Source organism: Ranitomeya imitator, chromosome 1 (assembly GCF_032444005.1).
Source record: "Ranitomeya imitator isolate aRanImi1 chromosome 1, aRanImi1.pri, whole genome shotgun sequence".
Classification (NCBI taxonomy): Eukaryota; Metazoa; Chordata; class Amphibia; order Anura; family Dendrobatidae; genus Ranitomeya; species Ranitomeya imitator.
In genome coordinates, this window is record NC_091282.1 from 779,315,464 (window position 1) to 779,341,377 (window position 25,914).

At 49.2% G+C, this 25,914-nt stretch overlaps 1 protein-coding gene across 1 annotated transcript; it reads right to left on the reverse strand.

Moving 5' to 3' along the window:
* Positions 1 to 8,584: 8,584 nt before the first annotated feature.
* Positions 8,585 to 24,108, reverse strand: NRDE2 (NRDE-2, necessary for RNA interference, domain containing). The gene is made up of 14 exons (XM_069736690.1): positions 23,995 to 24,108; positions 20,945 to 21,053; positions 19,126 to 19,314; positions 18,652 to 18,795; positions 17,906 to 18,338; positions 17,377 to 17,782; positions 16,319 to 16,452; positions 14,111 to 14,234; positions 12,152 to 12,327; positions 11,603 to 11,986; positions 10,424 to 11,286; positions 9,702 to 9,840; positions 8,983 to 9,054; positions 8,585 to 8,805 (listed from the first exon to the last, which is right to left on the reverse strand). The coding sequence occupies exons 1-14, from the start codon at positions 24,053 to 24,055 to the stop codon at positions 8,680 to 8,682; spliced, it is 3,360 nt and encodes a 1,119-aa protein (XP_069592791.1). The 5' UTR covers positions 24,056 to 24,108; the 3' UTR covers positions 8,585 to 8,679.
* Between the last annotated feature and the right edge of the window lie 1,806 nt (positions 24,109 to 25,914).

A 25,914-nucleotide genomic window follows, 5' to 3' on the forward strand; every position in this document is an offset into this window, starting at 1 on the left:
GCTTCCGATCTGGTTCGTGCCTTTCATTTGGCTCATCCTGGTCGGCCTGGGGGCTCTGGTGAGGGTTCGGTGACCCCTCCTCAAGGGGGGGTACTGTTGTGAATTCTGTGGTCAAGCTCCCTCCTGTGGTCATGAGTGGTACTTCGGCTGGTTCTGTCTATGAGCTTCATCTGGTGGATGTGAGTGGGGCTGCGGCTTCTGAGTTTCCTTCCTCAGGTGACGAGGTTAAGTCGTTAGGTGCTGCTCTATTTAACTCCACCTAGTTCTTTGTTCCTTGCCTCCAGTCAATGTTCCAGTATTGGTCTTGCTCTCTTCTGGATTGTTCTTGTGGCCTGTCTGCCCTGCATAAGCTAAGTTTTGCTTGTGTTACTTTTGTTTGCTATTTTTTCTGTCCAGCTTGCTATATTGGTTTTTCTTGCTTGCTGGAAGCTCTGAGACGCAGAGGGAGCACCTCCGTACCGTTAGTCGGTGCGGAGGGTCTTTTTGCGCCCTCTGCATGGTTGTTTGTAGGTTTTTGTGCTGACCGCAAAGCTATCTTTCCTATCCTCGGTCTATTCAGTAAGTCGGGCCTCACTTTGCTAAAATCTATTTCATCTCTGTGTTTGTATTTTCATCTTTACTCACAGTCATTATATGTGGGGGGCTGCCTTTTCCTTTGGGGAATTTCTCTGAGGCAAGGTAGGCTTATTTTTCTATCTTCAGGGCTAGCTAGTTTCTCAGGCTGTGCCCGAGGCGCCTAGGTCTGGTCAGGAGCGCTCCACGGCTACCTCTAGTGTGGTATGATAGGATTAGGGATTGCAGTCAGCAGAGTTCCCACGTCTCAGAGCTCGTCCTATGTTATTAGTAACTATCAGGTCACTTTGTGTGCTCTTAACCACTAGGTCCATTGTGGTTCTGAATCACCAGTTCATAACAGGGATATCAGTGCATCCACCCCGATGGCCTTGGGATCCCGAGAACGTGCTATGAAGTTGGTAACTTTGGCGTTCAGTCTGGACGCCATCAGATCCACGTCCGGAGTTCCCCAGCGAAGGCAGATTTGCCAGAAAACCTCTGGATGGAGTTCCCACTCCCCCGAGGCGAGACCCTGACGGCTGAGAAAATCCGCCGCCCAGTTCTCGACACCTGGAATGTGCACTGCGGAAATGGTGGAGTGGTTGGCCTCGGCCCAACGGAGAATGTGGGAGACCTCCTGCAACGCCGCCCTGCTGCGGGTACCCCCCTGATGGTTTATGTACACCACCGCTGTGACGTTGTCCGATTGAATTCGAATCGGGTGACCCGCGAGCAGGAAGTGAAAAACGTCTCAGGGCAAGTCTGATCGCTCGAATCTCCAAGATGTTTATAGGGAGTCTCGACTGCCGAATTGTCCAACGCCCCTGGGCAGTGTGGTGTCGAAACACCGCTCCCCAACCGAGGAGACTGGCGTTGGTAGTTACCACCAGCCAGCGGATCGGGAGAAAAGACCTCCCCTGGAAGAGAGATGATCCCAGAGTCCACCATTTGAGGGCTTGCCTGATCCGTGGAGACAGAGGACATGGCCGATCGAGGGATAAGGGACTCCTGTCCCAATTGTCCAGCAGAGCCTGTTGTAAGGGGCAGAGATGGAGTTGAGCAAAGGGAACCGCTTCTATTGCGGCCACCATTTTTCCCAGGATCTTCATGGCAAACCGAATGGACTGCGGACGAGGACGACAGAGCGTCTGAGCTCCCTGCTGAAGCTCTTGGGCCTTGGACCGAGGGAGCAAGACCAGCCCGTTTGACGTTTCCAGGATCATGCCTAGGAAAGCGTTCCATCGGGCAGGAACGGGGGAGGACTTGTCCAAGTTGATTAACCAGCCCAGGTGCGAAAGAGAATCCAAGGTAATGCGGACGCTTGCCTCGCCCGCCTGATAAGATGGACCTTTTATCAGGAGGTCATCTAAGTATGGCAACACGACCACTCCTCGGGAGTGAAGAATGGCCATGACAGCCACCATGACCTTTGTGAATACCCTGGGCGCAGTGGCAAGGCCGAAGGGTAAGGCCGTGAATTGAAAATGGTCCTCTAGGATGGCGAAACGGAGAAACCTTTGATGTGGTGGGAAGATTGGTATATGAAGATAAGCATCTTTGATGTCTATTGATGCTAGGAACTCCCCTGTCTCCATTGAGGAAATGACTGACCGGAGGGACTCCATCCTGAAGTGCCAAACTTTTACGTACTTGTTTAGGAGATTCAGGTCCAAAATAGGCACACCGTTCAGTCCTTTTTTGGAACGACGAAGAGGTTTGAGTAAAAACCTCTGAATCTCTGGTGTTCTGGGACCGGAACAATGACCCCGTTTTGGCGGAGGGATTCGATGGCACGGTAAAGTCCGCGAGATTGAGCCCCCGAACTTGGGAGACGAGAGGGAAAAAAAAACATGCTGGAGGGGAGGCGGAGAATTCTATTTTGTAACCAGGAGACACCAGATCTCTGACCCATTAGTCGTGGACGACGGAAAGCCAGACTTGTTGAAAAAGAAGCAGGCGTCCGCCTACTTTGGAGGTATCGACTGGAATACTCCCCGAGTCATTGTGAAGGAAATCTTGCAGGCCTGGACCCTCTGGTTCTGGGTTGTCTAGGCCAGGCATGTTAAACTCAGGGTACCCCGAGGGCCACATGAGTAACAAGAGGTTGTTGCGAGGGCCGCACACAGCAGCTAATGTCACACACGTATTTTAACAACAGTCAATGAAAACAAGATATGAAGTAGTAATATGTAACAGCAACATATATTTGCAGTGCGCAACAGCAACTAATATATTTAACAAAAATACAGCAATTAAAAACTAAACATTTATTTGCTATCATTTTTGCAGAAAAACTGCACGGAAACGCAGCGGTTTACATTCCGCAGCATGTCACTTCTTTCTGCGGATTCTGCAGCGGTTTTACAACTGCTCCAATAGAAAACCACAGTTGTAAAACCGCAGTGAAATGCGCAGAAAAACCGCGGTAAATCCGCCATAAATCCGCAGCGGTTTAGCACTGCGGATTTATCAAATCCGCTGCGCAAAAATCCGCAGAGGACCAGAATACATGTGCACATATCGAAACCCTAACCCTAACCCTAGTTCTAACCCCAACCTTAGTGGAAAAAAAAAATTCTTTATTTTATTATTGTCCCTACCTATGGGGGTGACAAAGGGGGTGGGTCATTTACTATTTTTTTTATTTTGATCACTGAGATATAACCTATCTCAGTGATCAAAATGCACTTTGGAACGAATCTGCCGGCCGGCAGATTCGGCGGGCGCACTGCGCATGCGCCCGCCATTTTGGAAGATGGCGGCGCCCATGGAGAAGACGGACGGACCCCGGGAGGATCGGTAAGTATGATAGGGTGGGGGGGGGGGGGGAGCACGGGGGGTGGATTGGAGCATGGGGGGGTGGATCGGAGCGCGGGGTGGTGGATCGGAGCACAGGGGGGTGGATCGGAGTGCAGGGGGGTTGGATCGGAGCACGGGGGGAGCGGAGCACAGGACGGAGGGGAGCGGGGCAGTGTGCAGGACTGATCGGTGGCTTGGGGGGGGCGATCGGTGGGGTGGGGGTGGGGCCACATCAGTGTTTCCAGCCATGGCCAATGATATTGCAGCATCGGCCATGGCTGGATTGTAATATTTCACCAGGTATAATAGGTGAAATATTACAAATCGCTCTGATTGGCTGTTGAAAGTGAAACTGCCAATCAGAGCAATCGTAGCCATGGGGGGGGGGGGCTGTACTACCACTCCCCCTGTACCTGCAGATCGGGTGAAATTGGAGTTAAGCCTTTCACCCGATCTGCAGGGACGCCATCTTTCCATGACGCCACATAGGCGTCACAGGTCGGATTGGCACCGACTTTCATGACAGCTACGTGGCGTCAAAGGTCGGGAAGGGGTTAATGGTACCGTTACATACAGGAGGCCAACTCACTTACTTGGACTTTGCCTGTGCGGCAGTGGGTCCTTTCTTCCTCGGTCACAGTCACTCTCAGCCTTCCTGACTTAGGACGGTGAGCAGCAGCCATGCGAGCCGCAGATGTACAAAACTCACGATCAGCACTTCCGGGTCGTCATTCATTGGCCGATATCCCTGCATATGACCTGCTTACGTGATCAGCAGCCGACCAAAGTACACACGTCATGGATTGACACGGAGCTAGTTGGTCGGCTGCTGATCACGTAAGCAGGTCATATGCAGGGATATCGGCCAATGAATGAAGAGCCGGAAGTGCTGATCGTGAAGTTTTGAGCATCTATGGCCTGCACAAAAGTCTCAAACTTTGTGTTTAGAGACAAAGTTTGAGACTTTTGTGCGGGCCACAGATATGCCTGTAAAGGGCCGCATGCGGCCCGCGGGACGCGTGTTTGACATGCCTGGTCTAGGCTTTCCTCGCCAGGACTGATTCGGTCTGTGTGAAGGTCGAGTGTCTCTGTGCGTGGAGATCGATCTGATCTGGACGAGGCTGTGGAGTTGGACCAGAATGGGCTACTGCGAAAGGGCCGAAAACGAAAATATTGTTGGCGCTGAAAGGCAGCTTTAGGCCTGTGTTGCGGGAGGAACTTGCTCTTCCCACCTGTAGCATCGGAAATAAGCTGGTCCAACTTTTCTCCAAAGAGACGTCCGCTCTGAAAGGGAAGGGAAATCAGACACTTTTTTGAGGAGGAATCTGCGCGCCACTCTCTAAGCAAAATAGCTCTCCTAATGGTGATGGCGTTTGAAGCCGCAGTTGCAGCACAGTCCGCGACGTCTAAAGACGCGTACATCACATAATCTCCAGCCATGGCAATTTGTTTGGCAAGATCTGCCGCCTCAGACAGAAGATCCTGTTCCTGAATGGATTTTGCAAGGCCATCTGCCCAGAAAACCATTGCTTTGGCGACCCAAGCCGCAGCGAAGGAAGGAGATAGAGAGGAACCTGAGGCTTCATACACTGAGCGAGCCAGGGAATCTAACTGGCGTTCTGTGGGATTTTTAATTGAAGCCCCATCAGGTACGGATAAGAGCTTTTTGGTTAGCCAAGCGCGATACCGGCGGATCCACTAGTGGAGGTTCCGTCCAATCTTTAACAAGATCTGCGGAAAAGGGATACTTCGATTCAAGGGCCTTTTTGCCCATAAAGCGCTTAACAGGTCGCTCCCTGTGTCGCCGGACTATATCCAGGAAATCTGGATGAGAGGCGAAAACCTTATTGGAACGCTTGGTTCTCGTAAAGGAAACCGAATGATCCGGAGCCGAATTAGGGTCATCGTCCACTTTTAGCGCATGATTGACTGCCTCGATGAGGGAGTCAACAGTAGATCTAAACTCCGGAGAATCCGGATCTTAGGATGCATCAGACTCATACTCAGAGTCATGATCGCTGCAAACCCCTGGAGAGGGTGAGCGAGAACTGGAGCTACCAGAGGCTGAATGGCGTGGTGAATGCTCAGGAGAGGTAGTTCGGATCCATTTTTTGGATGACCGTTCCTCCTTCCGGTGAGTGCGGCCCCTGCTGGCCGACGATTCCCCTGTTATGGAGGGATCCCTTAACCCCGAAAAAAAGAGTACCCCGCTCCCCAGAGGGGTCATGAAGGGTTTTAATCGCTTTGGCTAAAGAATCCATGGACTGTGACACGGCCCACTCAGGGGGGCTAGATACACTGGGGTCGGTGGCGGTGGAGGGTTCCTCGGTACATTGGGCATCGCAGGCTGAGCAGAGAGGGGAACTTTCTGGCCAAGGAAGTGGAGCCTGGCAGGTGGTACACGCAGTGAAAAAGGTAGTGTGCACCTTGGTGGTCTTTTTGGCCCTTGACTGCGACATGATGTACCCCAATATAAGTAACAGGAAACGCTGCTAGATGGAAGCGAGGGAAACGCTGCAGGGAAGCACCTAATGCGGTCTCCTTACCCAGGTCCTGTGTCCCACAAGAGATGAAGTGGCGCTGATACAAGAGAAGACCGGCGTCCAGAAGAAGAAAAAAAAACGCTGGCACGTGCAGAATTGATGGAGCTGCGGCATGCAGAGGAAAAAAAAGATGGCTTGTGAGGGTAATCTCGCTGAGAGCGAGAAGTGCCAGGTCCGGGGGCAGAGCCGCAAGATGATGCGAGCGGTGGGCGGGGCCTATCAGGATGCGGCCCGCACTAGGCCGAAGCCGGGGACTAAATTTATGGCTTCGGCCCGGCGCGCAGCCTGCCGGAAAAACGCGCCTAGCAGCCCAGCGGGGACCCTGACAGATGAGCCCTCCAGAACCGCCGGAAAGACCGAACCCCCCAGGTGGCACTTACCCCGTATGGAGGGGAATTGCGGAGCAGCTTGCAGCAGGTTAGCTGTGCCCGGGGTGGTTAGGACGGTACAGGGTTGGGGAAGCCTCTATCCACCATCCCCATAACAGGGGGGTAGAGAGGAACCATCCGCCTCCTTCAATCATCCGCTTTCTCAGTGGTGATGCAGTGGGGGCTGCATGGACGCCACAATGCAGAGAGCCTCTGAACAGCCGAGGGTAAAACCTGGTGGGCAGGGCAGAATGTCGGCAATAGGCCTGGCTGCAGAAGAGGATACATAGAGGACACTCCATGTGCTTGTCTGTAAGGAGGGGGGGGAAGGGAGATCGGTGCCCTTGAAGGGGCCATCGCCCCCAAAAAAATCAGCTCAGGCAGTGGCATCCCACGTCGCAGGAGAGGATACGGAGAGGTAAAAGTCCCATGCTCGCCTGTTGTTGCTTCGGGGAGATCGGAGCCTTGAAAGGTTCCGTCGCCCCTTAGTTCGGTAAGAAAAGGTTAAATCCAGTGTGCCTCCCACGGACACTAAGCTTGAACTGGGTCTCTGGAAGCCAGCATGAGGGTGTAAACTGCAGGGGAGGAGCTAACTTTTTGTCTCAACTTAGTGTCAGCCTCCTAGATACAGCAGCATAACGCCCATGGTCCTGTGTCCCCCAATGTGGCGAAGGAGAAATACAACTTGCCTAATAATTCTGCACGCAGAGTACATTACATTTCTGATCCGGAGTTACATCCTGCATTATACCCCAGAGCTGCACTCCCTATTCTGTTGGTGCAGTCACTGTGTACATACATTACATTACTGATCCTGAGTTACATCCTGTATTATACTCCAGAGCTGCACTCACTATTCTGTTGGTACAGTCACTGTGTACATACATTACATTACTGATCCTGAGTTACCTCCTATATTATACTCCAGAGCTGCACTCACTATTCTGCTGGTGCAGTCACTGTGTACATACATTACTGATCCTGTACTGATCCTGAGTTACATCCTGTATTATACTCCATGGCTGCACTCACTATTCTGCTGGTGCAGTCACTGTGTACATACATTACTGATCCTGTACTGATCCTGAGTTACATCCTGTATTATACTCCAGGGCTGCACTCACTATTCTGCTGGTGCAGTCACTGTGTACATACATTACATTACTGATCCTGAGTTACCTCCTATATTATACTCCAGAGCTGCACTCACTATTCTGCTGGTGCAGTCACTGTGTACATACATTACATTACTGATCCTGAGTTACCGCCTATATTATACTCCAGAGCTGCACTCACTATTCTGCTGGTGCAGTCACTGTGTACATATATTACATTACTGATCCGGAGTTACATCCTGTGTTAGGCCAGTCTCACATATCCAGATAATTCCGGTACCAGAGAAAACGGTACCGGAGTTATCTGTGTGCTCACGTAGGCCATCCATGTGGGATCCGTGTGATGTCCGTGAGTACGTTTTTAGGGTCCGTGTATTGCAACAATTTTTACAATTTTAACCCTATGACAGGAAAGACGCACACAGACAGCATCCGTGTGTGGTTCGTGTTTACACGGACCCATTGACTTTACTGGGTCCGTGTGCTCCCACGAACACTGACATGTCTCCGTGTTTTGCAAACGGACACACGGTCCGTGAAAACACGCTGACATGTGCAGAGACACATTTATTTTAATGTGTCTACGTGAGTTAGTGTCTCCGGTAAGTGAGGAAACTGTCACCACACATACCGGAGCCACTGACGTGTGAAACCGGCCTTATACTCAAGAGCTGAACTCACTATTCTGCTGGTGAAGTCACTGTGTACATACATTACATATCATGAGTTATATTCTCTATTATACTCCAGAGCTGCACTCACTATTCAGCTGGGGTAGTCACTCTGTACATACATTATATTACTGATCCTGAGTTACAACCTGCGTTATACTCCAGAGCTGCACTCACTACAAGTATGGAATACTGTGATATAGAAACTGAGAGTGCAGCTCTGTGTTTTAATACAGTTCAACCCCTACCTGAACACGCTGTTGTAATTAGGTGTCAGCAGTAAGATGCAGGTGTTGTTCACAGGACATTATGGAGTCTGATTCATTCACGTCCAATGAAACTTGTAATCTAATCCATCTCCCCACACACTAGCCCCCCGCAATTCCTTGCTTTGTCACCAGACATCACTCCGGATTTCCTCTGCTATGACCGTCTCACAGTTGATACTCACGCTGATACACAATAACAGACCCTCAGCGGTGTGAACGTTTTTATCCAATACCCAGTGCAGAAATGGAAAAACCAAGACAAAATGGATATTTACTTTTTATACAAACTGGAGAGATGCAGACCTACAGCCCCTCACAAGGGTTATTATACACACTGGGGGGAGTACAGGGGGCTGTGACTAGTCCTCCAGTAACAGATCCAGCTCCTCCAGGGGCAGTCGGACCCTCAGCTCTTTCTCGGTCATCAGATCAATGATTTCCTGCAGTCGATCTGGGAAATATTCCACCGCGTCCAAGTACAACACCTGCAAACACAAGAGGAGAGCGTCAGCGGAGAAACACCGCAGAGTGTGAACTTCCTGTAGAGACCCCGAAAATACAGGACCCCTATAACACCGCATCCATCAACAAGAAAATCCATCCTCATCTGCGGCATTGTGAGGGATCAGAACTCGGGGCTCATGGGGTCAAGAATCACTCACCTTCGCCCAGGGACAGCTCTGTATGCCCTTATAGAACAGCCCCCGACCCCTGTCCCGCTGCGCCTGAGACACCTGCAAAACAACACGAGGTCAGCATGTAATATCCACCAGCAGAACAGTGAGTACAGCTCTGGAGTATAATACAGGATGTAACTCAGGATCAGTACAGGATCAGTAATGTAATGTATGTACACACTGACTACACCAGCAGAATAGTGAATGCAGCTCTGGGGTATAATACAGGATGTAACTCAGGATCAGTAATGTTATGTGTATACACAGTGACTGCACCAGCAGAATAGGGAGTGCTTCTCTGCAGTATAATAGAGGATGTAATCCAGGATCAGTAATGAAATGTATGTACACAGTGACTGCACCAGCAGAATAGTGAGTGCAGCTCTGGAGTATAATACAGGATGTAACTCAGGATCAGTAATGTAATGTATGTACACAGTGACTGCACCAGCAGAATAGTGAGTGCAGCTCTGGAGTATAATACAGGATGTAATCCAGGATCAGTAATGTAATGTATGTACACCGTGACTGCACCAGCAGGATAGTGAGTGCTGCTCTGGAGTATAATACAGGAATACAGGATGTAACACATGATCAGTAATGAAATATACGTATACAATGACTGCACCACCAGAATAGTGAGTGCAGCTCTGGGGTATACCACCTATTAGAAGAGTGTATGAATACATAGACGACTCCCTCACCGTGAAGTGCAGATACATCCTCCAGAGCAGCAGACATCGGGACCCTGGCTCTGTACTCAGGCCACGCTCAAACAATGCTTGGATACGATTGGACAGGCCGGTTTCTGGCAGGACGGTGAATACGTCTCCCGTTTCTCCCCTGTAAAACACATGACGTTGCAGCTATCAGTAACAGACTTCCATTTCAGCTAACAAATTACCGAGTGGAAACTGGAGAATATTACGGTATTTTTATCGTGTTAATTTTTTGAAAATAAAGTTTTATCATTAAATGCAGAAAACTTCTGAACAGACGTTATATTTCAAACCCATATTTAAACAGATCTCCGCTTGCTCTCAGTGCAGGAAATCCTTAAACTTTATAGCTTAAGGAGAAAACAAATCCAGTGCAGATGATCCACTGGGAGATGAAACCATCAGTAGTACAGATCTATATGATGTCCTGGCAGTATGTTACAATGTATCAGTGCAGGAAAAATACTTCCATCGTGATTCCGCAGCTCACAGAAGATTGTGTACACATGAAACAATTGTAACAAAACTTCCGCTGTAAGAACTAATTGATCGGTAAACCGTGATAGTGAATATTCCCATTCACTGACAGCAATCTGAGATGTTGAAAACTGTGAGGAACTGAGACACAAAGTATATTATGAAGTTGAAGGTCTTTTCCTTCTTCATCCCCTCAGTAGGGGCAGGATGAATCTACGTAGCGGGGGTACCTCTGCACAGATTCCACCAGCTTCTTCCGTCTCTCTTCCGCTCGGATCGCGAACAGATATGGCTCCAGCGTGTGTGTCGCCCTCCTGATGCCGTCTATGAACCTCCGAGACTTGCTGCAGTCCAGAGATCGGCTCTCCGCCTGGATGTAGGACTCCCACAGGGTGACGTTATGGGGGTACAAACGCAGAGCGGCCATTAGAGCCTCCCTGAGAGGGGCCCGTGGGTAGACGCAGACCCTCATGTGATACTTCAGTAAGTTAGTGTGCATTATGGTGACCGCCTCCAGGCGGCTCCAGGAGCCTTGTGCTTCATTGCTTTCTCCAGCAGGGGGGGCCAGAGAATCAGAGACCTGACGAAACACTGCGACGGCAGAGTCTATTCCTACAGTGAGATATTGAAAGAGAGCGAAGCAGCCGGTGACAGCGACCAGCTCAAAGTCAGCCGAGTCTTTCAATGCTCGCTCGTATGCTTTCCTTGCCTTTAATATGCTGACGGCAGGAACCAGCCCTTTATATGGCCCATAGGGGGAGCCGTCAGCAAGGCTGGTAAGGATGTGGATGGCCCGGGATCCTGTCTCATGACCAGACGCCATTTCCGCTTCCAGCTCAGCATACAGTAGGCAGAGGCTTCGTAACGCCTGGTCCTTTAACCCTCGGCTACCTGCAAGTCCGATCGCAGCATCGAACACCTTCCTGGCCTCTTCTGTGTTCCCCAGCAGCCACTCCAGCAGAGCGTACTCCCTCCACAGTGCCAGGCTGTTGCGGTTCGCTGTCTCCTTAAGGAGTCCTTTTGCCAGACGTTTGCTCCTTTTTCCTTGGTTTTTCAGTTTTTTCTTATTTTTCACTTGCAGACAGCGTACAACCTGAAAACGAGAAAGCAAAGATGCCGCTGCGTAAAAAATGGCACAAACAGAAGGCGCTAGACCTACGATTATATCAGGATAGCTGCGGCCAGAACTGTGCCCACCGTGTCGGCCGATTGCCACACAGTTCTGTCTTACAATTGCACCATTCCATTCGCTCCCACCCTTACTGTTTACTTTCTGATCCTGTCCTGTTACACAGCTGCAGGGCTTGTAACAATGTATCCGGGCTCTTTCCTGCAGCTGCATCTGAGCAACATGACCAGGAAAAATGTTTTATTTCACTGACAGCAAGCGCGGAGCCGGCAGATAATACCTTGGATATTTCATACTGCAGCCAATAGACGGAAAGCTTCATCTTCTCGTCCACGGTAAAGCAGGACATGGCGGACTGAAAGACGTCTTGTATGAAGCGCTCGCCTTCCTTACACTGACCGATCAGCGACCTGTCTTGGTTCATGGTATCAAGATGGCCGACGGCGCCAATTCCAGACAGCGGGAGCTCTTGGGAAGTCATCATCCGCTCATAAGACGCGTGGTCAAAGATGGAGGCATCATCCAGGGAGAGGTACAAAGAGGCAGAGGGCGGTCTGGAGTCACAGGGAACCCCCATGAACTGAAGGAAGGACAACACGAGCCTAAACTTCAGGTCTGCACTGGAAATCTTAATCATGGAAGGTCCAATGTCATCAAAGAAGACCTGAAAAAAGATGAATGCGATAGAGGACGTGAAAAACATTTTGTTAATCCAGAACATAAAATGTGCTGAATTATCAAATATACTGCTACTACTATTCTTACCCACTTCTACATAAACAAGAAGAATTATGAGCTCAGCTCTGGATGAAGGTTTCGGTGCTCTCACCTGTCTCTCGGGGTCCTCACAGTCGTCCTCAGTTTGTTTTTTGGTTGGGTCTTGTCTCCATGGTATCCAGTGTTTAGCCTCCCGAGCGCACTCCATACTGAGCCAGATTTCAGACCTGGGGAGACTTTTATCCTTAATACCAACATCCTCCTCTGCATCCTCATCTTCATCTTCACCTGGAAACGAGAACATTTTGAAATCAATGAAAATTGGGACGAGCTTCATTTCTGCACTACGTCAAGATCTCTGCTTCTTTCACTGAGTGGAAGCTTTATTTTTTCCATCTATAAGTTGGCTACAATTGTATCCAGTCTAAGCAAGATCAATGAAACCGAACCTGCACATGAAGTATCACAACACGGACGGAGCAAAAACTCTGATCTCCCCTCACATACAGGTACTTCTCACTAAATTAGAATATCAACAAAAAGTAAATTTATTTCAGTTCTTCAATTCAAAAAGTGAAACTCATTATATAGAGTCATTACAAACAGATCTATTTCATGTGTTTATTTCTGTTAGTGTTGATGATTATGGCTTACAGCCAATGAAAACCCAAAAGTCGTTATCTCAGTAAATTAGAATACTTTATAACACCAGCTTGAAAAATGATTTTAAAATCTGAAATATTGGCCTACTGAAATGTATGTTCAGTAAATGCACTCAATACTTGGTCAGGGCTCTTTTTGCATCAATTACTGCATCAATGCGGCGTGGCATGGAGGCGATCAGCCTGTGGCACTGCTGAGGTGTTATGGAAGCCCAGGTTGCTTTGATAGGAGCCTTCAGCTCGTCTGCATTGTTGGGTCTGGAGTCTCATCTTCCTCTTGACAATACCCTATAGATTCTCTATGGGGTTAAGGTCAGGCGAGTTTGCTGACCAATCAAGCACAGTGATACTGTTGTTTGTAAACCAGGTATTGGTACTTTTGGCAGTGTGGACAGGTGCCAAGTCCTGCTGGAGAATGACATTTCCATCTGCAAAAAACTTGTCAGCAGAGGGAAGCATGAAGTGCTCTAAAATTTCCTGGTAGACGACTGCAATGACTTTGGTCTTGATAAAACACAGTGGACCTCCACCAGCAGATGACATGGCTCCCAAACCATCACAGATTGTGGAAACTTCACACTACACCTCAAGCAGCTTGGACTGTGGCCTCTCCACTCTTCCTCCAGACTCTGGGACCTTGATTTCCAAATGAAATGCAAAATTTACTTTTATCTGAAAACAACACCTTGGATCACTGAGAACAGTCCAGTTCTTTTTCTCCTTGGCCCAGGTAAGACGCTTCTGGCGTTGTCTATCGGTCATTAGTGGCTTGACACAAGGAATGCGACACTTGTAGCCCATGTCCTGGATACGTCTGTGTGTGGAGGCTCTTGAAGCAATGATTCCAGCAGCAGTCCACACCTTGTGAATGTCCTCCAAATTTTTGAATGCCCTTTTCTTAACAATCCTTTCAAGTCTGCGGTTATCCAGGTTGCTTGTGCACCTTTTTCTACCACACTTTTTCCTTCCACTCAACTTTCCATTAATATGCTTGGATACAGCACTGTGTGAACAGACAGCTTCTTTAGCAATGACCTTTTGTAGCTTACCCTCCTTGTGGAGTGTGTCAATGACTGACTCCTGGACATCTGTAAAGTCAGCAGTCTTCCCCATGATTGTGGAGCTACTGAAACAGAATAAGGGACCTTTTTATACGCTTAGGAAGCCTATGCAGGTGGTTTTTGTTAGTTATTCTAATTTACTGAGATAATGACTTTTGGGTTTTCATTGGCTGTAAGCCATAATGATCAACATTAACAGAAATAAACACGTGAAATAGATCACTCTGTTTGTAATGACTCAATAGAATATATGAGTTTCACTTTTTGTATTGAGGAACTGAAATAAATTAACTTTTTAACGATATTTTAATTTAGTGAGAAGCACTTGTAGATCCATATAAGGATTACCAAGATCACTGATGACGACCCAGCCACCCCGCTCCTGCTGCCTCATCCATGAACTCCAGCCTTTTGCTCCTTTTTCTCCAAATCGAGGTTCGCCGCTGTCCCAGAAAGGCTCAAAAAACTCCACCTAGAAATATGAAAATATCCAAACGTTATCTTACTATTAACAATAATAATGAATTACATCCAGCATTATACTCCAGAGCTGCACTCACTATTCTACTGCTGCAGTCACTGTGTACATACAGTGCCTACAAGTAGTATTCAACCCCCTGCAGATTTAGCAGGTTTAATAAGATGCAAATAAGTTAGAGCCTTCAAACTTCAAACAAGAGCAGGATTTATTAACAGATGCATAAATCTTACAAACCAAAAAGTTTTGTTGCTCAGTTAAATTTTTGATAAATTTTAAACATAAAAGTGTGGGTCAATTATTATTCAACCCCTAGGTTTAATATTTTGTGGAATAACCTTTGTTTGCAATTACAGATAATAATCGTCTTTTATAAGACCTGATCAGGCCGGCACAGGTCTCTGGAGTTATCTTGGCCCACTCCTCCATGCAGATCTTCTCCAAGTTATCTAGGTTCTTTGGGTGTCTCATGTGGACTTTAATCTTGAGCTCCTTCCACAAGTTTGCAATTGGGTTAAGGTCAGGAGACTGACTAGGCCACTGCAACACCTTGATTTTTTTGCCTCTTGAACCAGGCATTGGTTTTCTTGGCTGTGTGCTTTGGGTCGTTGTCTTGTTGGAAGATGAAATGACGACCCATCTTAAGATCCTTGATGGAGGAGCGGAGGTTCTTGGCCAAAATCTCCAGGTAGGCCGTGCTATCCATCTTCCCATGGATGCGGACCAGATGGCCAGGCCCTTTGGCTGAGAAACAGCCCCACAGCATGATGCTGCCACCACCATGCTTGACTGTAGGGATGGTATTCTTGGGGTCGTATGCAGTGCCATCCAGTCTCCAAACGTCACGTGTGTGGTTGGCACCAAAGATTTCGATCTTGGTCTCATCAGACCAGAGAACCTTGAACCAGTCAGTCTCAGAGTCCTCCAAGTGATCATGAGCAAACTGTAGACGAGCCTTGACATGACGCTTTGAAAGTAAAGGTACCTTACAGGCTCGTCTGGAACGGAGACCATTGCGGTGGAGTATGTTACTTATTGTATTGACTGAAACCAATGTCCCCACTGCCATGAGATCTTCCCGGAGCTCCTTCCTTGTTGTCCTTGGGTTAGCCTTGACTCTTCGGACAAGCCTGGCCTCGGCACGGGAGGAAACTTTCAAAGGCTGTCCAGGACGTGGAAGGCTAACAGTAGTTCCATAAGCCTTCCACTTCTGGATGATGCTCCCAACAGTGGAGATAGGTAGGCCCAACTCCTTGGAAAGGGTTTTGCCAGCCTTGTGACCCTCCACGATCTTGTCTCTGATGGACTTGGAATGCTCCTTTGCCTTTCCCATGTTGACCATGTATGAGTGCTGTTCACAAGTTTGGGGAGGGTCTTAAATAGTCAGAAAAGGCTGGAAAAAGAGATAATTAATCCAAACATGTGAAGCTCATTGTTCTTTGTGCCTGAACTACTTCTTAATACTTTAGGGGAACCAAACAGAATTCTGGTGGGTTGAGGGGTTGAATAATAAATGACCCTCTGAAAAGACTTTTCACAATTTAAAAAAAAAATAAACAAAGAAATAACATTCTTTTTTGCTGCAGTGCATTTCACACTTCCAGGCTGATCTACAGTCCAAATGTCACAATGCCAAGTTAATTCCAAATGTGTAAACCTACTAAATCTGCAGGGGGTTGAATACTACTTGTAGGCACTGTATATTACATTACTGATCCTGAGTTACATCCTGTATTATACTCCAGAGCTGCACTCACTATTCTGCTGGTGCAGTCACTGTATACATACATTACTGATCCTGTACTGATCCTGAGATACATCCTGTATTATACTCCAGAGCTGCACTCACTATTCTGCTGGTGCAGTCACTGTGTATTTATACTATTGTCCACTCCTCAATCCAGAGTGACAAATGTCCAGGAGCAGCAAGCAGAATTGCAAATGCTGCTCTGGATGTGACTGGAGTATGATGCCAGTCAGGATTTGCTACGTTATTGATGGTCTCCTCTTCTCTATGACACCGTGTAATGAAGCGTGGGTGGTGGTGGAAGGACTTGGCGCCGGTCGGGGGGGCTTACCTGCTCTTTTGTGCTCATACTCTTCACGCTCTCCGGCTTATAGAAGGTAAAGTCCATAAGAGCTTGGAACAAGGACACGGCTTTCTCGCAGTGCCCGGCCTGGCGCAGGAAGTGACACTGCTGAAGGAAGATATCTGGAAGAAGAGGGACACTGATAACACCCAATCAGATTTCACATTTCAATATGTCACCATTTTTAAGTCCTCTGCTTGCTGTTAGAAGCGGAAAACCTCTGTGCTTTTGATTTTCACATATTTACTTACAGCTGCAACCAGTCTGGTCTTTCCCGTGTGAAATAATCCTAAAGCAGAAAGCTGACTAGGGTCTTGGGAGTTTGTTACAATGTATCAGTGCAGATAAGATGTATCAGTCTGGAGTCCTGGCTCATGGGGGATTGTGAAAACTGAATGCAACAATGACAATTCCTGTGCTGTTTCAGCAGAACTAAGCTTAGATCTAGTTTCTGCATGGAAAAAAATAATTTATCTATTCATTGACAGCAAGCAGAGAAGTAGCATAGGCCCGACTATATACTACCAGTCCGTGCCCGCTGACCCAAAGGGCCAGGCCCGCTGCTGACTGCAGACATATAACATGAAGGCACTTTGTATTGTATTCTGATCTCACATTTTTGGTTCTTGTCCAACCATATTACCATTTGGGATCTAGAAGCAAATGGTCATCGAGACCCCCGGGATGCCCATCTCCAAGCTGTAGCACAGGGGTGCTGCACGGTTCAAAATAACAAGTCGTCAAGCAAAAAAAAATCCCTTACAGTCATGTAATAATAAAAAAGAAAATTTGGTGCAGTAGAAAAAGCAGCTCTGAAAGTGAGAAGGCGGCAATACTGCATTCTGACTGCAGGTGGCAGCATTTCTCCACCTGACTAAAAGAGATGGGGACTGGAGAAACACGTCTCCACTCGCCACACAAGCTGCATCACTAAGGGACTACTGTATAGAGAAATCTCCAATCACCACACAAGCTGCTGTCACATAGGGATTACACAGAAAGATCTCCACTCACCACACAGGGATTACAGTGACGTCTCCACTCACCATACAAGCTGTGCTCGGTGCCGGGCAGGGCCGGATGAGACCGCATGGTCCCGTCATGCACTGCGGACAGGGTGCTCAGACACTTCCCATAGACGGCGTTCACTTTGGACACCGAGAAGCTGCTGAATTGCCCCTGAGAAAACTGCAGGTATTTCCTCCAGAGCTGTGGATCGTTGGGGTGCAGGAAGATCAGTTTCTGCCACTCCTTCAGCAGCGCGGCAGCCTCCCAGAACTCTGCGCAGAGCCGCAGCCGCGCCAGCTTCAGCTCCGTGCTGCCCGGGTTGCTCTCGATGGCTCTCTCCAGGATAGAGAGCTTCTTCTCCAGCACCATCTTTACTGACATGCGGTGACCGTCTGCTTCGCTCTCGCTGGTGGAGTACATGCTGGGGTGATGGATCAGCTCATCCTGCAGACCGAGAGGGAAAGGAGAGGTCAGTCCGCCTCTCCTGACTCAGGAAAGCTGGGTGACGGCATCGCACTTGTCCTGGCCGAGCAGATAATACCGCCTACTCATACATTACTCCCACACCTGAAATGACACAAACTCCATCCACGCCGAGACATCTCCAGGATCTTCTCGGACTCTCCGGTTGTAGTCCTCCACCTTCTCCAGGACGCTGGTGTCTCTGGGCTCCGCTGCTGGGGTCCTGCTCTCCGGTCCCCCTTTACCTTGCAGCCACATGGTGGTGGAGCTATCATACACTCCTAGCGGATTCACCCAGCTGGCGGGACCAGTGGGGTCTGGTGCACAGTTCTTCACCGTAATAAAAGCACAGGAGGAGTCTGCAGCATCTGCACCGCAGCACACCGCCTCCGCCTTGGCCCGCAACGTCTGCACCGCTGTCCTGCTGTAGTAGCGCTCCGCCCTTTTCCGAGTTGTCTTCTTTTGGTTCGTGTTCTCCCAGACGATCTGTTGCTTCTTGGGATCGAGCCCCAGACAAGAATGACCTCTCCTCCTGTATCTGAGCATGGGAAACAAGGGCAGACATTACTACTACCCCCATCATAGGGCGAGTGGGACGCATGGCAGGGTGTTTCTGCCAATCATGGTGCTTAAAGGGATAGTTCACTGAGTGAACACTGGACTAATGTGCAGCGATGTCGGCTGCAGTTCCCCCTGCGTTGGACCTATGCTGCAGAGGTAAAGCACTTTGGCAGGGCGCATAGTCTGGACTGACGCCGATGTGTAAGTCTTGCACTTTGTGGTGCTGTAGATTGCAGTACAATATTGCCTGCTGCTGTCACTCATGAGCGGTGCCCCACACTCATCCTCACCGTGCAATGTCCTCTCGGTACAGCGACTTGTACTCCCAGTTTGCCCGATCAGCTTTCCTATCAATCCTGAACGTCTCCTTGGGAGCAGACAGGGCTTCATCGAGCCAGATAGAGCGGCCAGAGGCTGATACCTGGGAGTCCTCCCTGCAAACGACAAGTCACATGCAGCAGCATGAACACATGCAGGATGAATTAACCCTTTGTAGAGCAAAATTATGTGGGTTCAAGATTTGTATCAGGAGCTTTCCATGACTACTGGTGGCAAGCACATGGGTTGCAAAAAACGCTCAGTATCCCACTTGGCTTTCCCACAATAAGCAAATCCAAAGGAATCATAAAGACACTTAAAGCCCCCATAAAACTAATGCACGGTGGGCTGAATATGCATGTTAATGGGCGGAAGGGGTCACTACAATGACGTCCCCAGGACTATAATCATCTATGGTCGACGGCAGAAAATGAACTTTTACTCACCTCGCAGATGACAACAGCCGAGGGTCCTTTAAATCTCGGACGTTACCCTCATCATCATCCTCATCGCTGCTCCTTTTAAGCTTCTTGTTCTTTTTGTGTTTTTTTTTCTTCTTTTTCCTTTTTTTTCTCTTTCTTTCAGCCTCCGAATTCAACGACTCACTCGCAGACGTCTGGATTTTGGAGTCGTGACTGTGAATGACACAAGGAAGCACTCGGTGATGACTGCTTAAAAGCAAGGAGTCATCAAAAAAAATGTCAACAATTGAAGAAAAAAAAAAAATAAAATAAAGTATTAATTACATTTCTTTTTTTATGGTATACGTCTGGATGAGGCTTTAAGTCTAACATAGCAGAATTGAGCGTAGTTCAGCGTACAGGAGCATGATGATTTATTGCTGCGCTCTGATCGATGCAGTGCTAACAGCAGCAGTGAGCACAGGTCGTACTACTAATCCCAGGCTGCCAACCTGTCTTCACCAGTGGAGAAGTCACCGCTGCACACCTGCACTCACCGCTCAGAGCAGGACTGCAGAAGTGACTTCTTGCAGTGGTGAGAACAGCTCTGCAGCCTGGGACTAGTAGTACACTGTCAGACTGTCGACCTGCGCTCACCGCCGCTGCCCCAGACCTCCCGACACTGCAGAACAGTGTGTGACCAATGACGGAGACATTATATGTAAGCGCACAGCCCCTGGTTGAAATAAAATGCTGAGTGGCTCTCCCACAGCTGAGAACTGGACAGACCAGGGGGTGCAAACAGTTCACAGCTGGCGCAACCATAGATGAGGTTGGACTTTGACCAAAATTTCCTATGTCCAGAGGCTGCCATATTTACAGTGTGTAAGCGTCATGCTCAGAAACAAACACATCAGCAAATAAAAACAGCAGTCCCAAGCAGCTGCAGAAAATGTTTATAAATGTTCAAAAATCAAAATTAATTTTATATAAATAATGGATTACATAATCAATAATTATTAATACAAAAACTGTGGCACGTTCCCTTTAGGGGCTTAGTCCAGCCTTATAGGATATTAGAAAAAAAACCCTAATCCTAATTTCCTCATTTGATCAATAGATTCACTTGACACTTTTTTTTAAATAAAAAAATACATAATATGAAATGTACATCCTCTAAAAACCACTAGGTGGAGCCAATGACACACAGATTTACATGATGGGTTTTCACAGGTGAATATAAAGCAGGACACTGGCAGCAAGCAGAGATGTGGAAAATGCTAAGCGGTGAAATACAATGTGTTGAGAGCTGCAAAACTTTTCATTAAGAATTACTTCAAGAGAAAGGTTGTTACACAAACTACTTTTAGCGACATCTTGAAGTTTCCAGAAAGGCAAACTAAAGAAAATGTCCAAGATGCTGACTGTGCAGCTACAAGCTGGATCCCCCGCACCCAGTGTCATTAGAAACGGCAGCACTCTGCACATGAGATTATCCACAACAGACAAGCTTTATAAACCTTTGTGTTTCAATGACTCTGCTTTCTATCAGTGAATATGACAATGAATTGTTTATATCCAAGAGCTGAAAACCTGTTTTGCACTAATATTACTCACAGCTGTAGGTTTGTTACAATTGTATCCAATCTACATAATCATCTGTAAGGCAAACTTTCTTGGCTCCACACTGATACATTGTAACAAAAAAATTAGGGCAAATGATTTCCTAAAAGAAAAAAAAAAGATTGTTTAAAGGAGATGCAATTGTAACAGACCCTCAGATGTGTGAGTCATACTAAGGGGTCAGGACTCATTTTCAGAATACAACTCCCATGAGATCCTGTGCTGAATGTGATCAGACTACCTGGACAGCGGTGATTCGGGGCGAGAGGGCGGTGGGGCGAGCTGTGTGCGCTGGTGCAGGGACAGAGCGTCCTCTGTACAGAAGCTCTGATTGCTGAGCCAGTCCAGCCCTGCGGAGGAGACATGAAGAAATGAGACGACACTGCAGCTCTGCGGACACCTCTTACCCATAGTGACCCCAGACGATTTATTGATATCACAGATCTTGAGGAACGGGGATGCTCTTGTGTGAATAGAGGAGTATGGGGGTCTCTGGTTGAATAAAGATGTACAAAGGGTCTCTGAGGTAAACAGAGGAGTACAGGGGGTCTCTGGGGTGAATATGGCAGTATAGGGGGCTATGGCAGAGAGGTACAGGGGTCTATGGCAGGGATGTAGGGCTACATGGGTCCATAGCAGGGGAGGAGGGCTACAGGGGTCTATAGCAGGGATGGAGGGCTACAGGGGTCTATAGCAGGGATGGAGGGCTACAGGGGTCTATAGCAGGGATGGAGGGTTACAGGGGTCTATAGCAGGGATGGAGGGCTACAGGGGTCTATGGCAGGGATGGAGGGTTACAGGGGTCTATGGCAGGGATGGAGGGTTACAGGGGTCTATGGCAGGGATAGAGGGTTACAGGGGTCTATGGCAGGGATAGAGGGTTACAGGGGTCTATGGCAGGGATGGAGGGTTACAGGGGTCTATGGCAGGGATGGAGGGTTACAGGGGTCTATGGCAGGGGAGGAAGGGTACAGGGGTCTATGGCAGGGATGAAGGGCTAAAGGGGTCTATGGCAGGGATGAAGGGCTACAGGGGTCTATGGTAGGGATGGAGGGCTACAGGAGTCTATGGCAGGGATGGAGGGTTACAGGGGTCTATGGCAGGGATGGAGGGCTACAGGAGTCTATGGCAGGGATGGAGGGTTACAGGGGTCTATGGCAGGGGAGGAAGTGTACAGTGGTCTATGGCAGGGATGGAGGGCTACAGGGGTATATGGCAGGGATGGAGGGCTACAGGAGTCTATGGCAAGGATGGAGGGCTACAGGAGTCTATGGCAGGGATGAAGGGCTACAGGGGTCTATGGCAGGGATGGAGGGCTACAGGGGTCTATGGCAGGGATGGAGGGTTACAGGGGTCTATGGCAGGGATGGAGGGCTACAGGGGTCTATGGCAGGGATGGAGGGTTACAGGGATCTATGGCAGGGATGGAGGGCTACAGGGGTCTATGGCAGGGATGGAGGGCTACAGGGGTCTATGGCAGGGATGGAGGGCTACAGGAGTCTATGGCAGGGATGAAGGGTTACAGGGGTCTATGGCAGGGGAGGAAGGGTACAGGAGTCTATGGCAGGGATGGAGGGCTACAGGAGTCTATGGCAGGGATGAAGGGTACAGGGGTCTATGGCAGGGGAGGAAGGGTACAGGAGTCTATGGCAGGGATGGAGGGTTACAGGGGTGTATGGCAGGGGAGGAAGGGTACAGGAGTCTATGGCAGGGATGAAGGGTTACAGGGGTGTATGGCAGGGGAGGAAGGGCTACAGGGGTCTATGGCAGGGATGAAGGGCTACAGGGGTCTATGGCAGGGATGAAGGGTACAGGGGTCTATGGCAGGGGAGGAAGGGTACAGGAGTCTATGGCAGGGATGGAGGGCTACAGGAGTCTATGGCAGGGATGAAGGGTACAGGGGTCTATGGCAGGGGAGGAAGGGTACAGGAGTCTATGGCAGGGATGGAGGGTTACAGGGGTGTATGGCAGGGGAGGAAGGGTACAGGAGTCTATGGCAGGGATGAAGGGTTACAGGGGTGTATGGCAGGGGAGGAAGGGCTACAGGGGTCTATGGCAGGGATGAAGGGCTACAGGGGTCTATGGCAGGGATGAAGGGTACAGGGGTCTATGGCAGGGGAGGAAGGGTACAGGAGTCTATGGCAGGGATGGAGGGCTACAGGAGTCTATGGCAGGGATGAAGGGTACAGGGGTCTATGGCAGGGGAGGAAGGGTACAGGAGTCTATGGCAGGGATGGAGGGCTACAGGAGTCTATGGCAGGGATGGAGGACTACAGGGGTCTATGGCAGGGATGGAGGGTTACAGGGGTCCATGGCAGGGATGGAGGGTTACAGGGGTCCATGGCAGGGATGGAGGGCTACAGGAGTCTATGGCAGGGATGGAGGGTTACAGGGGTCTATGGCAGGGGAGGAAGTGTACAGTGGTCTATGGCAGGGATGGAGGGCTACAGGAGTCTATGGCAGGGATGGAGGGTTACAGGGGTCTATGGCAGGGGAGGAAGGGTACAGGGTCTATTGCAGGGGAGGAAGGGTACAGGGGTCTATGGCAGGGGAGGAAGGGTACAGGGGTCTATGGCAGGGGAGGAAGGGTACAGGGGTCTATGGCAGGGATGGAAGGCTACAGGAGTCTATGGCAGGGATGGAGGGCTACAGGGGTCTATGGCAGGGGAGGAAGTGTACAGTGGTCTATGGCAGGATGGAGGGCTATAGGATTTATGACAGGGGAGGAGGGGTACAAGGGTCTATGGCAGGGAAGGAGGGCTACAGAGGTCTATGGCAGGGGAGGAAGGGTACATGGGTCTATGGCAGGGATGGAGGGCTACAGGGGTCTGTGGCAGGGGAGGAAGGGTACATGGGTCTATGGCAGGGGAGGAAGGGTACAGGGGTCTATGGCAGGGATGGAGGGCTACAGGGGTCTGTGGCAGGGGAGGAAGGGTACATGGGTCTATGGCAGGGGAGGAAGGGTACAGTGGTCTATGGCAGGGATGGAGGGCTATAGGATCTATGACAGGGGAGGAAGTGTACAGGGGTCAATGGCAGGGATGGAGGGCTACAGGGGTCTATGGCAGGGGAGGAAGTGTACAGGGGTCAATGGCAGGGATGGAGGGCTATAGGATCTATGACAGGGGAGGAAGTGTACAGGGGTCAATGGCAGGGATGGAGGGCTACAGGGGTCTATGGCAGGGGAGGAAGGGTACAGGGGTCTATGGCATGAGTATATGGGTCTTTGGGGTCGTGGTATAGAGATATCTTTATCACGTGCGGACATAGTGGGGTCTCTCTGGGAATTACCCGTCTGTTGAGGAGCAGCTCCAGCACTAGAACACCCGGCAAAGGCTGGAAATAGAGCCATGTCTGCGTCTCTGTCAACAAACCTGTTCTTGTCGCACACAATCTACGTCACAAACTTCCACTTTCGGACTTCTTCTCCCATAAGGCCCTGCGGCAGAAAGTGACACTTCTCAGCGGGAGATGGGCCGCACTGGCTGTCGGGAGACGTAGTCCGAGCTTGTATGGAAGCGCAACGAAAGTGAACTGAGACCAGCAGAAATGAAGCAGTGACCGGGGATGACGGCGGCGCCCGAGCTCCGGTACCAGGAGGATGCCACGTCCATAATGCCGAGATCCCGGAGCCGGTGTGACAATTTAGGATGATTAAAGATTAGGGGAATTAGGCCAATGTTGGGACCTCGGGGACCCAATCCCGGGGATCTAATATCAGGGGGCTTCCAGTGTGGGGGGCTTCAAGTGTGTCGGGGGATTCCAGTTTCCCGATTTATTGTTATATTTAGATTGTTTTTTTATGGACACTGTGATAACAGATTTACTTATTTTGTAATGTTTTTAGATTTTAAGTGGAAAAAGGAGCGATTCAAAGGTTCTGGGGGATGTTATGTGTTTTTTTTACACATAAAAAAAAGCAAAAGTCCCGGTTCCCTTTACAGGAGAACCAACATGGCGGCAATGTCACCACATTAGTACACCGCAGGGGTTAATACCATAGTGATCAGAGCTCACACCTGTGCCGCGCCGTACACCACCACCAAAAATCACACGCTGTGAAAGGGTGAATAATAAACTGAACCCTCACGGAGTAAGAATCTGCTGCGTTTTGTGTTCCCATTTCAAGATTATTGCTTGTTGCAGGCGGATGGATCATTCTTAAGGAGTCCATGACGTTTATATGGATGGGGTCTTGGGACAGGTCATCAATATCTGATTGGTGGCTGTGCGGATCCAGTAGCATCATCTACAGAGTGGCCGCAGCGGTGTACTGCACATCCGCCTCCCATTGATTCAAATAGTGCTGTACCCAACCGCTGCCACTATTCTGTTGATGGAGCTGTGCAGTGTCGGATGTTGCATCACCACCAATCAGTGATGATCTATCCTAAGGATGGGCCATCAATATAAACGTCCCGAACAACCCCTTTAATTACATTACAGCTTGCAACCACTATTAAGCCCTTTTCACACGTCTGTGTCTCCGCTACGTGTGGTGACTGTTTTCACATGTACCGGAGACACTGACACACGTAGACCCATTCAAATGAATGGGTCTGTGCACATGTCAATGTGTTTCCACGAACGGTGTGTCTGTGGGCTAAACACGCTGACATGTCCGTTTTTTACCATCAGTACGGATGGCAAAACATCCCGCACACGGAGAACACACATTGATGTCCTCCATGTGATGCATCGGTACCGGGGAAGAAGCGTTACAGTAAGCGCTGTTCCCCCGGCAGCAGGTGCTGAAGACGCTCTCATCATTCTCCCGTGCTCTGCCGGCCATTGGCGCGAGCAGAGAAGAATGATGAGAGTTATGATAAAGTCCGAACGATGACAGCAGATGGGGGTTTTTGGGACTGTTACTCCCATCATCCGACGCCTGCTGCCGCTAATAACCGTGACAGCAGGAGCGGATGATCGGGGTGTTCCACAGCCGCTGCCTGCGATACAACAAAATGAATGAAAAACCTGACTTGGGTTCCCCCCTAATTTCTTGAACCAACCAGACAAAACTCACAGCTGGGGGCTGCAACCCCCTGCTGTCAGCTTCTGCAATGTTGGTTATCAAGAATAGAGGGGTCCCCACGCTGTTTTTTTAAATTATTTAAATAAATAATTTAAAAAACGGCGTGGAGTACCCCCATTTTTGACAAGCAGCCTGCTAAAGCTCACAGCTGGGGGCTGGTATTTTCAGGCTTATAA

Coding starts and splice junctions, on each gene's coding strand:
- NRDE2 (XM_069736690.1), bottom strand. CDS start 24,055: ATGGCTCTATTTCCAGCCTTTGCCGGGTGTTCTAGTGCTGGAGCTGCT. Junction 17,783..17,905: donor TGGAGTTTGTGTCATTTCAG/GTGTGGGAGTAA, acceptor CTCGGTCTGCAG/GATGAGCTGATCCATCACCC. Junction 12,328..14,110: donor GGTCGTCATCAGTGATCTTG/GTAATCCTTATA, acceptor TCTCGTTTCCAG/GTGAAGATGAAGATGAGGAT.